The sequence below is a fragment of the Ovis canadensis genome, chromosome 13 (genome assembly GCF_042477335.2).
Source record: "Ovis canadensis isolate MfBH-ARS-UI-01 breed Bighorn chromosome 13, ARS-UI_OviCan_v2, whole genome shotgun sequence".
Taxonomy (NCBI): domain Eukaryota; kingdom Metazoa; phylum Chordata; class Mammalia; order Artiodactyla; family Bovidae; genus Ovis; species Ovis canadensis.
The window spans coordinates 37,583,663-37,600,613 of NC_091257.1; the positions used below are offsets into that span (position 1 = coordinate 37,583,663).

At 36.9% G+C, this 16,951-nt stretch overlaps 1 protein-coding gene across 12 annotated transcripts in view; it reads left to right on the forward strand.

Moving 5' to 3' along the window:
• Positions 1-16,951, forward strand: part of MLLT10 (MLLT10 histone lysine methyltransferase DOT1L cofactor) — a 214,571-nt gene that overhangs the window by 128,063 nt on the left and 69,557 nt on the right. For all 12 annotated transcript variants that reach the window (XM_069547401.1, XM_069547405.1, XM_069547406.1 and 9 more), the window contains one exon: positions 16,546-16,798. In XM_069547401.1, coding sequence (XP_069403502.1) covers positions 16,546-16,798 — 253 coding nt within the window. The remainder of the gene's footprint in view (positions 1-16,545; positions 16,799-16,951) is intronic.

Below are 16,951 nucleotides of genomic sequence, written 5' to 3' on the forward strand. Positions count from 1 at the left end.
GTGTACCACATTTGGCAAAACTCTGCACCATGACCCTTCTCTCTTGGGTGGCCCTACACTGCATTTCTCATACGTTCATTTAGTTAGACAAGGAGTTTTAGAAACTCTTTATAATGAGTTTCATAGTTTTCTATTATACATTTAAGTTTGTAGTCCATTTTGAGTTCATTTTTGTAAGGGATATGTCTTCTGTGTCTAGATTCCTTTTTTTGTTTGTTTGTTTTATGTGCATATTTAATATTCTAGCACCATTTGTTGAAAAGCTTGTCTGTATTTCATTGTATTACTTTTGTGATCAGTTGACAGTGTTTGTGTGGATCTATTTCTGAGCTGTCTGTTCCATTGATCTGTTTGTCTAGTCTTTCATCAATACTATGATGTCCTAATAACTATAACTTTATAGTCAGTCTGAAATTGTGTTAATATCACTGCTCCAACTTGTCTTTCCATGTTGCATTGGCTATTTTGGGTCTTTTGCTTCTTCTTATGTAGAATCAATTTCTCAGTAGTCACACACACACAGAAATGCTGGAATTTTGATTCAGTATGTTTAGATCTGTGGATGAGGTTGGGACAGTTTGATGGTGATATTGGCAACTTATCTATGAAGTTGGGAAAATTCTCCATTTACTTAGTTCTTTAATTTTGTTCATCAAAGTTTCGTTTCTTCCTCATACAAACCTTCTACATATTTAGTTAGATTTAACCTAAGGATTTATAATTTCAAATTCAACTTGTTTCTTCCTGGTATATAGGAAACCAGTTTCCTTTTTTACGTTAACCTTATTCTGAAACCTTGCTGTAATCACTTTTTTTTTTTAAGGCTTATTGCTTTCATTTTAGTGTGAAGTCAATTTGTATATCAAAGGAAAAAAATGGGGTGATGGTTGAATAGGTAGCATTTTTCCTTTCCCAGTGTCACATAACATAATCGTACATATGTAATTAACATGTTTTAGACTTGACTAAATACAATATTTTCTCTTTCCCTCATTTTTAAAAAATTGTTTTCCCATTTATTACAACGTATTGAGTAGAGTTCTGTGTGCTATACAGTAGGTTCTAGTTGGTGATCTATTTTAAATAGAACAGTGTTGTCTGTGTCAATCCCAGACTCCCATATAGTTACTTGTTCTTTATTGGGAACTGCTGGCAGATGAAAGGATCTCTTTGGATGCCATATCTTAAAATGCATCTTTGTAATAAAAGGAGTTAGAAGAATGAGACTGGTTTATGGAAATAGGCAAGAATATAGGCTTCTGGAACAGTTTGGAGGTTCCTTAGAAAACGAAGACTAGAAGTTACCATATGACCCATTACTCCTACTTCTGGGCATGTATCTGGAGGAAAACTTGGTTTAAAAGTATACATGTATGCCATTGTCCATTGCAAGACCTTTTAGAACTAACACCAAAGAAAGATGTCCTTTTCATTATAGGGGACTTGAATCCAAAACTATGAAGTCAAGAGATACCAGGAGTAACAGGAAAGTTTGGACTTGGAGTACAAAATGAAGCAGGGCAAAGGCTAACAGATTCTGCCAAGAGAATGCACTGGCCAAAGCAAAAGCCCTCTTCCATCAACACAAGAGATGACTCTACACATGGACATCACCAGGTGGTCAACACTGAAATAAGATTGATTATATTCTTAGCAGCCAAAGATGGAGAAGCTCTGTACAGTCAGCAAACATAGACTGGGAGCTGACTGTGGCTCGGATCATGAACTCCTTATTCCCAAATTCAGACTTAAATTGAAGAAAGTAGGGAAAACCACTAGACCATTCGGCTGTGACCTAAAACAAACTCCTTATGGTTATACAGTGGAAGTGACAAATAGATTCAAAGGATTAGATCTGATAGAGTTCCTGAAGAGCTATGGATGAAGGTTTGTGACATTGTACAGGAGGCAATGATCAACACCATCCCCAAGAAAAAGAAATGCAAAAAGGGCAAAATGGTTGTCTAAGGAGGCCTTACAAATCGCTGAGAAAAAAAGAGAAGAGAAAAGAGAAGCTAAAGGCAAAAGAGAAAAGGAAAGATACACCCATTTGGAATGCAGAGTTCCAAAGATAGCAAGGAGAGATAAGAAAGCCTTTCTCAGTGATCCATGCAAAGAAATAGAGGAAAACAATAGAATAAGAAAGACTACAGATCTCTTTAAGAAAATTAGAAATACCAAGGGTACATTTCATTCCTTGGAAGGAAGGCTAGTACCACCCTAGACAGCATATTAAAAATCAGAGACATTACTTTGCCAACAAAGGTCCATCTGACTCAAAGCTATGGTTTTTCCAGTAGTCATGTATGGATGTGAGAGTTGGGGTATATATAGAAGGAAAGCTGAGTGCTGAAAAATTGATGCTTTTGAACTGTGGTGTTGGAGAACACCCTTGAGAGTCCCTTGGAGTGCAAGGAGATCCAACCAGTCCTTCCTAAAGCAAATCAGTCCTGAATATTCAATGGAAGGACTGATGCTAAAGTTTAAACTCCAATACTTTGGCCACCTAATGTGAAGAAGTGACTAATTGGAAAAGACCCTGATCCTGGGAAAGATTGAAGGTGGGAGGATAGGGGAAGACAGAGAATGAGATGGTTGGATGGCATCACTGACTCAATTGACTTGAGTTTGTGAAAGCTCCAGGAGTTGGTGATGGACAGGGAAGCCTGACATGCTGCAGTCCATGGGATGGATCACAGAGAGTTGGACACAACTGAGCGACTAAACTGAAGGGAACATTTCATGCAAAGATGGGCACAATAGAGGATGGAAATGATATGGACCTAATAGAAGCAGAAGATATATCAAGAAAGTCTGGCAAGAATTCACAGAAGAAGTATACAAAAAATATCTGAGTGACTCAGCTAACACAGTGGTGTGATCACTCACCTAGAGCCAGGCATTCTGGAGTCCGAAGTCACGTGGGCCTTAGGAAGCATCGCTATGAACTAAGCCAGTGGAGGTGATGGAATTCCTGTTGAGCTATTTCAAGTCCTAAAAGATGATGCTGTTAAGGTGCTGCACTGAATATACCAGCAAATTTGGAAGACTCAGCAGTGGCCACAGGAGTGGAAAAGGTCAGTTTTCATTCCAATCCCAAAGAAAGGCAACGCCGAAGAATGCTCAGACCACCACACAGTTGCACTCATCCCACACAGTAGCAAAGTAATGCTCAACATTGTCCAAGTGAGTCTTCAGCAGAACGTGAGCGAGTTCCAGAAAAACATCTACTTTTGCTTTGACTATGCCAAAGCCTTTGTGTGGATCACAGGAAAAAAGAGGTTGTAGACAATTGGTATAATTTCTTCCTGAAGTATTCTGTAGAATTCACCAGTGAACCCATCTGGACCTGGTGCTTCCTATAATTTGGTGGGTGTGGTTCATTATTGATTCAATTTCTTTAATAGCCATAGGCCTGTTCAGATTGTCCGTTTCTTTTGTTGTATGACTTTTAACAGTTGTGTCTTTCAAGAAATTGATCAGTCTTCAGTAGGTTATCGAATTTGTGGACATAGAGTTGTTCATAATATTCTTTGATTATCCTTTAATGGCTAAGTGTTGTGTAGTTAATTGTTCTCTCTTTTATTTCTGATATTAGCAGTTTGTGTCCTCCCTTTTTTTCCTTAGTTGTCCTGTCTAGAAATTTTATCAATTTTATATATCTATTCAAATACCAGCTTTTGGTTCCATTGGTTTTTCTCTGTTGATTTTCTGTTTTCGTTTCCTTGATGTATTTGCTTTTTGTTTCTCGTTTCCTAAAGAAGAAGGTAAGGTTATTAATTTAAGATCTTTTTTTTTCTAATACAGCATTCAACACTACGGATTTCTCTGGCAGTCCAGTGGTTAAGACTTCACCTTCCAATTCAGGGGGTGCATTTTCAGTCCCTGCTTGGGGTGCTAAGATCCCACATGCTTTGCGGCCAAAAAAACAAAAACATAAAACAAAAACAGTATTTGTAAGAAATTTAGTAAAGACTGAAAAAATGGTTTTTTCAAAAAGAATTTAGTGCTATTAATTTCATTGTAAGAACTGCTTTTACTGCATCCCACAAATTTTAATGTTGTATTTTCATTGTTGTTTGGTTTATAATATTTAAAATGTTCTCTTGAGCTTTATGTTGTGTAGAATTGTGTTGTTTAATATCCAGGCATTCTGGGATTTTTTTTTTTCAAGCGCTCTTTCTGGTAATTGATTTCTTTCTTATATACATTGTGGTCTGAGAGGAGACATTACAAGATTTCTGTTTAGGATTTGTTGAAGCGTGTTTTATGGTGCAAAATGTGATCTGTTCTGGTGAATGCATGTGCCATGTGAGTCTGGGAAGAATGTATATTTTGCTCTTATTGGATACAATAGTCTGTAGATGTCAATTCTATCCACCCGATTAATGATGTTGGTCAGTTCAAGTATGTCCTTACTGATTTTTGCCTACTGAACTGGACTTGTCCAGTTCTGATAGAGGGATGTTAACAGGAGTGGTTTCATCTCTTGTAGTTCTATCAGTTTTTGCCTCATGTATTTTGATGTCAGGCAGAAACACACGAAAGATTTCTGTGATATCTTGTAGTCTTGATAAGTTTATTGTTATATAATGTCAGTTTTTATTCCTGTTAACTTTCCTTGCTGTGAAGTCTGTTCTGTCTTAAATACAGCTATTCTTGGATTTTTCAGATTAGTGATTGTGTGGCATATCTTCTTCCATTTATTGATTTCTTTTTTACATCTATTGATTTTTAATCACAGTGTGTCTCTATATTTACTACACTTGAGTCTTGTTTTTTGATTCACTCTGACCATTTCTATCTTTTAATTGGCATATCTAGATCATTTATGTTTAGGGTGATTTATTGATACAGTTTAGGTTAGTATCTGTGAAAGCCATTGCTTTTTTGTTGTTGTTGTCCTTGGTCTTTGTTCCTGTTTTTGTCTTTCACATGTTATTTACCTTTTGTGGTTTTTATTGGATGTTTTATATGATTTCTCTCAATTCTTAACATATCAGTTTTTCCCCCCACTTTCCTGGTTGTCCTCATGTTTGCAGTATGTCTTTACAGTGTATCTAAGGCTACATTCAATAACACTATGCTATTTCATGGTAGTACAAGTATCTTATAATAACAAAGTATTCCTAATTTCTACCTCCTGTCTTTTCTGTCAGTACTGTTATTCATTTCATTTACACATGAGCATACATAGCATATGAATATATAAGTGAAGTGAAGTCACTCAGTCGTGTCCGACTCTTTGTGACCCCATGGGCTGTAGCCTACCAGGCTCCTCTAGTCCATAGGACTTTCCAGGCAAGAGTACTGGAGTGGATTGCCATTTCCTTCTCCAGGGGATCTTCCCCACCCAGGGATTGAACCCAGGTCTCTTGCATTGTAGACAGACGCTTTACCGTCTGAGCCACCAAGGAAGTCCATGAATATATAACTATATATCAAATATATCATTGAGCAAACTGTTAAAATCAATTAAGAATAAATAAGCAAAATCAATTATTTTACCTTCATTGATTCATTCTCTGATGTGCTTCTTCATACAAATCCATGTTTCTGACCTGTTTCATTTTCCTTCTCTGAAGAATTTTTAAAAGTTATTGCAAGGCAGGGCCACCAGTAACTAATTACCTTAATTTTTTTCTTTGTCTTTCACTCTTTTAGTATAATTTTGCAGTGTGCAGAATTCTAGTTTTTTTTCCCCTCAACACTGAATATTTTACATCACTCTGTTGTTTGCATTGTTCCTGAAGAGAAGTCAGTTGTAATTCTTATCTTTTCTCCTTTGTAGGTAAAGCTGTCTGCCTTGTGGGTTCTTTGAGAGTGTTTTCTGTTATCTTTGATTTTCTGCATTTTCAGTATGATGTGCCTATGTTTTTTTGTTTGTTTGCTTGCTTTTTGGCCTTTATCTTTCTTGGTATTCCCAGAGCTTCTTGGATCTGTCATTTGGTTTCTGACTTTAATTTGGTTATTCCTTCAAAATTACTTGTGTTGCTTTCTTTTCCTTCTGTTACTCCCACTCCCAACTGTGTTTATACCTTTTATAGTTGTCTTGTGATTCTTGGACATTGTTCTGTGTTTCTTAGTTGTTTTTTCTCTTTACTTCATTTTTCGAAGTTTCTAGTTTCATATCCTCAAGCTCTGAGATGCTTTTCTTAGCCTTCCTTGCCCAGTGTGCTGATGAGTACATCAAAGTCTTCATTTTTGTTACAGAGTTTTTAATCTCAAAGATTCTTTAATTTTTTCTTAGAGTTTCTTTTTCGTTTTTTGCTTACAATATCCATCTGTTGTTTGCATGCTGGTTTTTACATTAAAACCCTTAACATACTAATCATAATTTTAAAAATTCTTGTGCTGGTAATTCCCACAATCCTGCTGTATCTGTCTCTGGTTCTGATGTTTGTTTATTCTTTTCATGCTGTATATGTTCTTTTAGTGTGCCTTATAGTTTTTTGTGAAAAGATGTATATGATATACTGAATAAAAGCGAGTATGATAAGTAGGCCTTTTAAAATAATGTGATGTTAAGAGGGGCAGAAAGCATTCTATATTCCTGTGGTTAGTTCTCAGTCTTTTGGTGAGCCTGTGCTCCTGGACTATGAATCACGAGTGATTCTCACCCCCTACCCTGCTTTGGTGGGACAGGATCAAGTGGGGGTTGTAGTTGGATATTTCCCTTCCTCCACCTACTTGAAGCTCTGATACAACCCCAGCAGATGATGCTCTGATAGAGTAGATTCCTGAGAATAGGTCTTACTAAGAAGAATAGAAAACCTTAGCATTTTTCAGAATCTTTCTTTCCCCTCTTCCCTAAGGGAAGCATGCATGTTTTTTTTCTTCTGGTATTCACTATTAAGACTTGGGTAGGTATCCTGGAGGTGAAACTTGGAAAGTTTGAGGGCTTCCCTATGATTGAGTCCCGAGTGTTTTTATCTCTCAGATTTGCACACGCTGAACCTTCAGCAATTTGTTAGTCACAGTTGAGGTTTTCCTACTCCGATCTTGGTTGCCATGGAGATTTCTGTTTGGTTATGTTGTGATCCTCTATATCCGTCTGTCACATTTTGGGGGTTTGCCCTGTGGCCTGATTTCTCTGACGCATCAAAAAAGAGTTACTAACTTTTCAGTTTCTTATGCTTTTTACTTGTTAGGATGGGATGAAGGCTTCAAAATTCCTTATTAAATGCTGACTAGAATCTCGAAGCACTAGTATGGACATTTAAGGCTAAAAGCTTTGTTCTAGGCTCCACTTATAAATTATGATATTGGCATTTTGTATTTTCATTTTACTTATTTGAACAAATATCATGGCTTCCTTTTAATTTCTTGTTTGTAGGTTACTTAGAAGCATTTCATTTACTGTTGAAATATTTTAGAAATTTTTCACATCTTGTTGATTTCTCATTCAATATCTTTGTGTTATAATTCATTTTCATTTTTTTTAATGATACAGAACATGGATTATCTGTTTTTATGTGTGCTTTTTCAAAAGAATATTTATTTGTTCTGCTCTTACTTTATGAAGATTTTCTGTAAATGTGAATTCATAGAATTAGGTCAAGTTGACTTACATTGCTTAAGTTCTTCATGTCCTTTATTTATTTTTATATTTTTGTTCTATTTGTTCAGTCAATTATTGAGAAAAGGAAATGAACCTCTCTTACTGTAAGTGTACATTCTGTTATTTCTTTGTTTTTTTTTCTCTTCAGTTTTTGCTTCATTTATTTTGCAGGTCTCTTATTAGTTACAGAACATTTAGGATTCTTATATCCTCTTGATGAATAAACATCTTTATCCTGGTAATATTCCTTGTTTGAAATGTACTTTCATATTAATGTTATGAATTCAGATTTCTTTGAATTAGTGTCAGATTGCTATGTCTTTCCCGTGCTTTTAATATCTTTCTGTATTCATTGTTTAAATGGGTTTTTTTTGTAGGCAACATGAAGTCTTGAATTTCTTTTTTCACTGTTATAATCTCTGCCTTTTAATGGGAGTGTTCAGGTAATTTGCATGTAATGTGATTATTGATATGGTTGTATTTAAATCTATCCTTTGTTAATCCTTTTTAATTTGCCCATCATTTTTCATTTTCTTTCTTTTTCCTCATTGACCATTTTTGGTGATTCCATTGTGGCTGATTAGAAATAATTCCTCATTGTGTTATTTTTTTTGGTTGCTTTAGGGTTTATACATCTTTAGCTTGTCAGAGTCTGCCTTCAAGAAATATTACACTTTTTTCACATACCACATAAGAACTTTGCAACTGTATACTTTCATTCCTACCATTTTTTCTTTGAACCTGTTTCTGTGATGTTTTAAAATTTTTACATATTTTATGAACCTCACAATTGTTCCTGTTTTTGCTCTAAATCATCGGTTACTTTAAAAAGAGACTTAAGTAATTAAAAAACCTTCCATATGTATCCATGTAGTTATTGTTTCTAGTGCTCTGAATTTGTGTACATTCACATTTGCATTGTTGTCCTCCTTCCTAAAAGACCACCTGCTGTGTTTTCTATGGTGTTAACTGCTGGTGATTAATTTTCTCAGCTTTTTAAAAAAAATCTGTAAAGCAATTATTTTGCCTATGTTTTTGCAAGATATTTTAGCTCACTTTAGAATTTTAGGTTAATGATTGTTTCTTTTAGTATATTGAAGATTTTACTCTTCTTTTTTAACCTTGCATCTTTTTCAGGAGAAATCTGTTTTCATCCTTATCCTTGTTTCTTAGAATGTAGACATTTTCCCTCACCACCACCACCCCAGCTGCTTTTATAGTTTCCTCTTTATTTTTGTTTTTAGTGATAACTTTATAATTATGATGTGCATTCATGGAGTTGACTTCATATTTCTTATACTTGGAGTTAGTTGATCTGTAGGTTATATAGTTTTCATTAAATTTTATAGTTTTATTCAAAGTACTTTTTCTTTTTTTCCCCTCTGCTATAATTATTTTTAAGTCCTTTCCTCCTCCTTCCGTCCCCACAACACCCCCCCCCCACCCCCCTACCCCTTTTTGGGGTACTATAGTAGCATGTAAATAAGGCTTCTTGATGTTGTCCCATAGGTCACTGCATGTTAAAAAAGTCTTTCTTCTTTGTGTGTTTTTATTTTAATTAAAAATTTTTATTGGAATATAGTTGATTAACAATGTTTTGTTAGTTTCAGGTGTATAGCAAAATTAATTGGTTATACATATTCTTACATACAGTCTTTTTAAGAATTCTTTTCCCATATAGGCCATTACAGTGTATTGAGTAGAGTTCCCTGTGCTATACAGTAGGTTCTTACTAGGTATCTATTTTATATACAGTAGTGCATATATATCAGTTTCAGTCTCCCAATTTATCCCTCTTTTCCTTTTCTCCTGGTAAGTTATATGTTTGTTTTCTACATCTGTGACTCTGCTTCTGTTTTGTGAATAAGTTCATTTGTACCCTTTTTATAGATTCCACAGATTAGTGATATCATATGATATTTGCTTTCTGTGTCTGACTTACTTCACTCGGTATGACAATCTCTAGTTCCTTGAATGTTGCTACAGATGGCATTATATTCTTTTTTTTTTTTTTTTTTTTTAGAAATATTCATTTTATCTATTTGGCTGCACAAGATCTTAGTTGCAGCATGTGGAATCTAGTTCCCTGGCCAGGGATTGAACCCATGCTCCCTGTATTGGGAGTGCAGAGTCTTAGCCACTGGATCACCAGGGACGTCCCTATATTGTTCTTTTTTGTGGCTGAGTAATATATCATTGGCTCTATGTACATTTTCTTTATCCATTCCTCTGTTGTTGGACAATTAGATTATTTCTCTGTCCTGGCTATTGTAAATAGTGCTGCAGTGAATGTTGGGGTGCATGTAATTTTTCAAATTACAGTTTTCTCCTAGGAAATTTCTCCTAGGTATTTGCCTAGGAGTGGAATTGTAGGGTCATATGGTAGTTCTTTATGGTAGTTTTTTTTTAAAGAACCTCCATACCGTTCTCCATAATGGCTGTGTCAGTTTACATTCCCACCAGCAGTGTAGGAGGCTTCCCTTTTCTCCAGACCCTCTCTAGCATTTACTGTTAATGGCCATTCTGACTGGTTTCAAGTGATACTTCATTGTAGTTGTGATTTGCATTTCTCTTAATAATTAATGATGCCGAACATCTTTTCATGTGCCTTTTGGCCATCTGTATGTCTTCTTTGAAAAGTGAAAATCAATCAGTGGTGTCTGACTCTTTGCGACTCCATGGACTATACAGTCCACGGAATTCTCCAGGCCAGATTACTAGAGTGGGTAGCTGTTCCCTTCTCGAGGGGATTTTCTCAATCCAGGGATCGAACCCAGGTCTCCCACATTGCAGGCACAGTCTTTCCCAACTGAGCCACCAGGGAAGCCCAAGAATACTAGAGTGGGTAGCCTACCCTCTTCCAGGGGATCTTCTCCAGGAATCGAACTGGGGTCTCCTGTGTTGCAGGTGGATTCTTCACCAGCTGAGCTACCAGGAACTCTGTCTTCATTGAAGGACATACAGAAATGTCTGTTTAGACCATCTGCCCAGTTTTTGATTGGGTTGTTTGTTTTTTATATTGAGCTGCATGAGCTCTTTGTATATTTTGGAGATTAATACTTTGTTGCTTCATTTGCAAGCATTTTTCTCATTCTGTGGATCTTTTTGTTTGGCTTACAGTTTCTGTGCCTCATGTTTGGTAGTGTCTGTATTGTGTTTTAAGAATTGGGCTATTGAAAAATTTGTGAATTTTATGAGAGGCTGGAATAGTACATCATTAAAAAAACACTTGACCAACATGATTCTGTTTCATCATGTTGGTGGAAGGCATAGCTATGGTCGTGGTCATTTCCTCTGTGCCTCCTCTCCCAAACATGGATTATAGAGCTTTGTAGAATAAAACATAAGACAACTAATTATACCTTTAAAAAAGTAACTGCCATTTCTTTGGATACCTCTGATAGTCTTTGACTAATTATGAATATAAAAATTTTGGTTTGAAGTTAGAAATATTTTTGTTCCTGATTAATGCTGTTTAGTAGGTATGTTGGTTTAATCTGAGGACTAATAATTACAGTTAGCTATGAAACAAAAATCAAATATGTTTTAAATGTCTATCCTGAAAAATTCATTAGGTTACCTATAAATCACAAAATGTTTATGCAGTTCTCTGAAGACTGTCACTATAGCCAGATAACCAATTTTATCTCTAGTAGAAATGAAAATAAGCAAGGCTATATTTACTTAGTTGAGTACCACTTGAAGTAGTTAATTTGTGTTTTATGGCCAATTATTTGAAAAATATGTATTTTTCAGCACTATCATGGCTCTCAGAGCAGTGAGGTGCTTATATCTAAGAGTTATGTAGGTTGTGAAACTGACTGAGAAAACAGGTTTGTGATGTTGGGAGCCTACTCATTGTGTCTCCCTTGGCTGTCCTCCTACCTACACTTTTTTCTTCCACCTTCTTGGTTTTGATTGATTGTATGTTGTAATGGAACTCCCCAGTGCCATACTATTTAAATAGCATGTTGTGAAACAAATACTCTTTAAGTTACAAACTTGGCATTAAGGTAGAGGACTGTTTGAGTAAAACCTGTAGAGCCTTTTTTTTCCTTTTCTTTTTTTTTCCTTTTCATTATGTATAATTTTTTTAAGTGGTAGAATCTTTGGCTGAAAGTTTTTTCTTTCTGATTAAGAAAGCTGTGATATCTTTTGAAACTTAGGTGTTGAGGTTTATGAAAAATAAAATGTTATGATTAATTTATTACTACTTTGAACACTAAAATTTGTGTAATTTTCATTAATTACTTTCTTTGTAATACCTTTTCTTCCAAATATCATGTTTTCATTGGATTTATGGACATTGTATAGTTATGGGGCAAGCAAGGATATCCTGTTGAGTGACTCTGGAAGGATTGTTATTGTTTAGTTGCTAGGTTGTATCTCTCTCTTTGTGACCTCATAGACTGCGGCATGCTAGGCTTCCTTGTCCTTCACTATCTCCTGGACTTTGTGCAAATTCATGGCCATTGAGTCAGTGATGCCATCCAGTCATTTCATCCCTTCTACCCCGCTTCTTCTCCTGCCCTCGATCTTTCCCAGCGTCAGGGTCTTTTCCAGTGCATTGACTCTTAGCGTCAAGTGGCCAAAGTATTGGAGATTCAGTTTCAATATCAGTCCTTCCAATGGGTATTCAGGGTTAATTTCTTTAGGATAGACTGGTTGATCTCCTTGCAGTCCAAGGGACTCTCAAGAGTCTTCTCCAGCATCACAATTTGAAAGCATCAATTCTTTGGCTCTCAGCCTTCTTTATGGTCCAAGTCTTGCATCTGTACATGACTATTGAAAAAAACCATACCTTTGATTAGAAGGATCTTTGTTGGCAAAGTGATTTCTCCGCTTTTAATATGCTGACTAGATTTGTCATAGCTTTTTGTCCAGTGAGCAAGCATCTTTTAATTTTGTGGCTGCAGTAGCCATCTTCCTTTTTGCTTTCTGCAGTTAGGGTGATGTCATCTGCATATCTGTGATTGTTGATATTTTCCCTGGCAGTCTTGATTCCAGCATTTGATTCGTCCAGCCCAGTGTTGCACATGATGTACTCTGCATATAAGTTAAGCAAGCAGGGTGACAAGGTGCAGCCTTGATATACTCCTTTGCCAATTTTGAACCAGTCCATTGTTCCATGTCTAGTTCTAACTGTTGCTTCTTGACCTGCACACAGGTTTCTGAGGAGGCAGTTAAGATGCTCTGTTACTCCCATCTCTTTTAAGAATTTTCCACTGTTTGTTGTGAGAGGGTTTAGTGTAATCAGTGAAACAGAAGTAGGTGTTTTTCATGCCTTCTCCATGATCCTTTAAATGTTGGCAATTTGATCTCTGCTTCTTCTGTCTTTTTTAAATCCAGCTTGTACATCTCTATATTCACATACTGCTGAAGCCTAACTTGAAGGTGACTGACTAGCCTTAATTTAGATGGATATGTGGAAGCAGATAGCCTTTTTATTTTTATAGCTTTAATTACTAATTTTTGGTTGTGTTGTGTCTTTGTTGCTGCATGAGTTTTCTCTAGTTATGGCAAGTGGGGGCTCCTCTTCAGTGTCGGTGCGCAGGCTTCTCTTTTTGGAGAGCAAAGGCTCTGGAGCATTTGCACTTCAGTTGTGTGACACACAGACTCAGTATTGCTGCTCCTGGCCTCTAGACCAGAGGCTCAGGTAGCTGTGGTGCATAAGTAGTTGCTCCCTGCCCGTGGAATCCTTCTGACCCATGGATTGAACCTGTGTCTCCTGCATTGGCAGGCTGATTCTTTACCCCTTAGCCACCAGGAAACCTAGTCTATTTTTGTTGTGGGTATTTTACCCAGTTTTCTCTCCTTTTCCTTATTTGACACATAGAATATTTGAATGAAGAACACCTTCAAAAGTCTTCTTTCAGTTCAGTTGCTCAGTCGTATGTGACTTTTTGTGAACCCAAGAATTGCAGCGCACCAGGCCTCCCTGTCCATCACCAGCTCCCGGAGTTCACTCACACTACGTCCATCGAGTCAGTGATGCCATCCAGCCATCTCATCCTCTGTCGTCCCTTTCTCCTCCTGCCCCCAATCTCTCCCAGCATCAGGGTCTTTTCCAGTGAGTCAGCTCTTCGTATGAGGTGGCCAAAGTATTGGAGTTTCAGCTTTAGCGTCAGTCCTTCCAATGAACACCGAGGACTGATCTCCTTTAGGTTGGACTGGTTGGATCTCCTTGCAGTCCAAGGGACTCTCAAGAGTCTTCTCCAACACCACAGTTCAAAAGCATGAATTCTTTGGTGCTAAGCTTTCTTCACAGTCCAACTCTCACATCCATACATGACCACAGGAAAAACTATAGCCTTGACTAGATGGACCTTTGTTGGCAAAGTAATGTCTCTGCTTTTGAATATGCTATCTAGGTTGGTCATAACTTTCCTTCCAAGGAGTAAGCGTCTTTTAATTTCATGGTTGCAGTCACCATCTGCAGTGACTTTGGAGCCCCCCAAAATAAAGTCTGACACTGTTTCCACTGTTTCCCCATCTTTTTCCCATGAAGTGATGGGACCGGATACCATGATGTTCATTTTATGAATGTTGAGCTTTAAGCCAACTTTTTCACTCTCCTCTTTCACTTTCATCAAGAGGCTTTTTAGTTCCTCTTCACTTTCTGCCATTAAGGGTGGTGCCATCTGCATGTTTGAGATTATTGATATTTCTCCTGGCAATCTGATTCCAGCTTGTGCTTCTTCCAGCCCACCATTTCTCATGGTGTACTCTGCATAGAAGTTAAATAAGCAGGATGACAATATACAGCCTTGACGTACTCCTTTTCCTATTTGGAACCGTCTGTTGTTCCATGTCCAGTTCTAACTGTTGCTTCCTGACCTGCATTTAGGTTTCTCAAGAGGCAGGTCAGGTGATCTGGTATTCCCATCTCTTTCAGAACTTTTCACAGTTTATTGTGATCCACACAGTCAAAGGCTTTGGCATAATCAATAAATCAGAAATAGATGTTTTTCTGGAACTCTCTTGCTTTTTAGATGATCCAGTGGATGTTGGCAATTTAATCTCTGGTTCCTCTGCCTTTTCTAAAACCAGCTTGAACATCTGGAAGTTCATGGTTCACGTATTGCTGAAGCCTGGCTTAGAGAATTTTGAGCATTACTTTACTAGCATGTGAGATGAGTGTAATTGTGCAGTAGTTTGAGCATTTTAAAGTCTTATTTAGATGACTTTTAAACTTCATTAGGGTCAGTTGGGTAGTATGGAAAACCTCAAAATCAACTCGAATTATTGGGGAAAAAAATACTTGAAAAGGAAATTTCAGGCGATTTCCAAAGTGAATTGTCTGGATGGGAAAGGTTCACATTTCTGAGGTCATCCATGCAGTTTAATCAACTTAAATATGATTGGTTTGTTAAATGGCAGTTTGTTTTCTCCTGAAACATACTTTAAAACTTTGTTCTTATTTGTGTGTTATAGTTTATTACAACAGGGATTAATTTTTATGAGATAATATTATGTCTTTTGTATTTGATGATGAAAATCTGTTCTTGGGTGTGATGTTACGGGATGGGTGTAGCACCAGGGAGGCACATAGCAGAAAAGTAATAGTAAAGAATATTTGGTTTTCAGAACATTTTAAGTTTTACCTTATTACTTTCTTTGAACATTGATTTGCTAAAAATTATTTGGTAACCTGATTTTATCGTCGTCATTTTCTCATTTTTTGAATTTATCCGATGTTTTGTATTGAGTAGTTGTTATGTTTGGGAAATTTCAGTTTTGCATATTTTCAGATTTTTGACTTGTGTTCCATCAGAGATTTCAGGTAGATGTATTAGGAAAGTATTTATTTATTCAACAGAAATTTAGGTCTAGTTATAGTCCAGGCACCAGTTTAACAATGACAACACCCTTTGGATCAAACAAACCTTTCTCATTTCAAAGCATGTTGATTAATTTACATCTGGCTTCATACTTCTTACTTAATTGGTCATTATTTGCACACACCTTATATTAAAATGGTTATTCAAAACTGAAAACCATTTACTCAGTCTTTATCTTGCCTCTCCCTTCCCCCACAACTAAATATAGGGGATGATTGAGAATCAGTTACATCATATAATTGAACTTTTAATATTTAGAAATCTTAACTGCAAAATGAAACTGTTTCCTCTGCGGACAAAATGGTGTCTGTTTCAGGGGTTTTAAGCTTTCCCTTTTGAAAAGCAGCCTTCACCTCAATTTTAAAAGTTCTTGCTCTGATCTATGCTGCCGCCGCCGCTGCTGCTGCTGCTGCTGCTGCTAAGTCGCTTCAGTCGTGTTCGACTCTGTGTGACCCCATAGACGGCAGCCCATCAGGCTCTCCCCCCCCCCCCCCCCCCCAGGATTCTCCAGGCAAGAACACTGGGGTGGGTTGCCATTTCCTTCTCCAATGCGTGAAAGTGAAAAGTGAAAGTGAAGTTGCTCAGTCGTGTCCGACTCTTAGCGATCCCATGGACTGCAGCCCACCAGGCTCCTCTGTCCATGGGATTTTCCAGGCAAGAGTCCTGGAGTGGGGTGCCATTGCCTTGGTCCTTTCAATCTCATGGATGTAGCCCACTAATGAAATTGTAGTGCCTTGCTTCTTTCTGGTGTTGCCTTTCTGTTCTGAGCACTAAAACTGGTTTAAATTTCATGTCTAGAAGTGGAATGTTCTTGTTGAAAATGATGCTTCCTGAGAAACAAATATCATTTGTGTTGCTTACTCTGAGTCACTAAATAAAACAACTAATAGGTACTTTTACTAATTGCTGCAGTTTGATGCTCAAACAGCCATGTTATAAATTATCTATATTTTTAAAAGAAACCAGATTCTAAACTTTTGCTTGATTTTCTTAGGCAGACTGAGTTATTTTTATAGCTGAAGTTTTCGTATTTTTATTTTACAAGTCCAGTAATTATTTATTATTAATGTACCATCTTCTGCTTGTAGACAAATTGTAATAAATTCTTTTTCCTTTTACTTCCTTTCTCAATCAAAATGTTAGACTTATACAAGCACTAGTAGCAACTCTATATCTGGATCCTTGAAGCGCTTGGAAGATACTGCAGCTCGATTTACGAATGCAAATTTCCAGGAAGTCTCTGCTCACACTACTAGTGCAAAAGATGTTTCAGAGGCTAGAGGGTCAGAGGGCAAAGGGAAGAAATCTTCAGCTCACAGCTCAGGTCAAAGGGGAAGAAAGCCTGGTGGAAGAAATCCAGGAACGACTGTATCAGCTGCTAGTCCTTTCCAGCAAGGTATTACTTACGATGTTTTAGTTGAAATACTTGTTCTTATGATGATCAATAGTAGATAAGTTTTAGAAAAGAATTACTTTTTCCTTATAACTGTTGGATAATAGAGGTTATTTCATGATTAGTTGTTATACTAAGATTACTTCAAAGACTAAT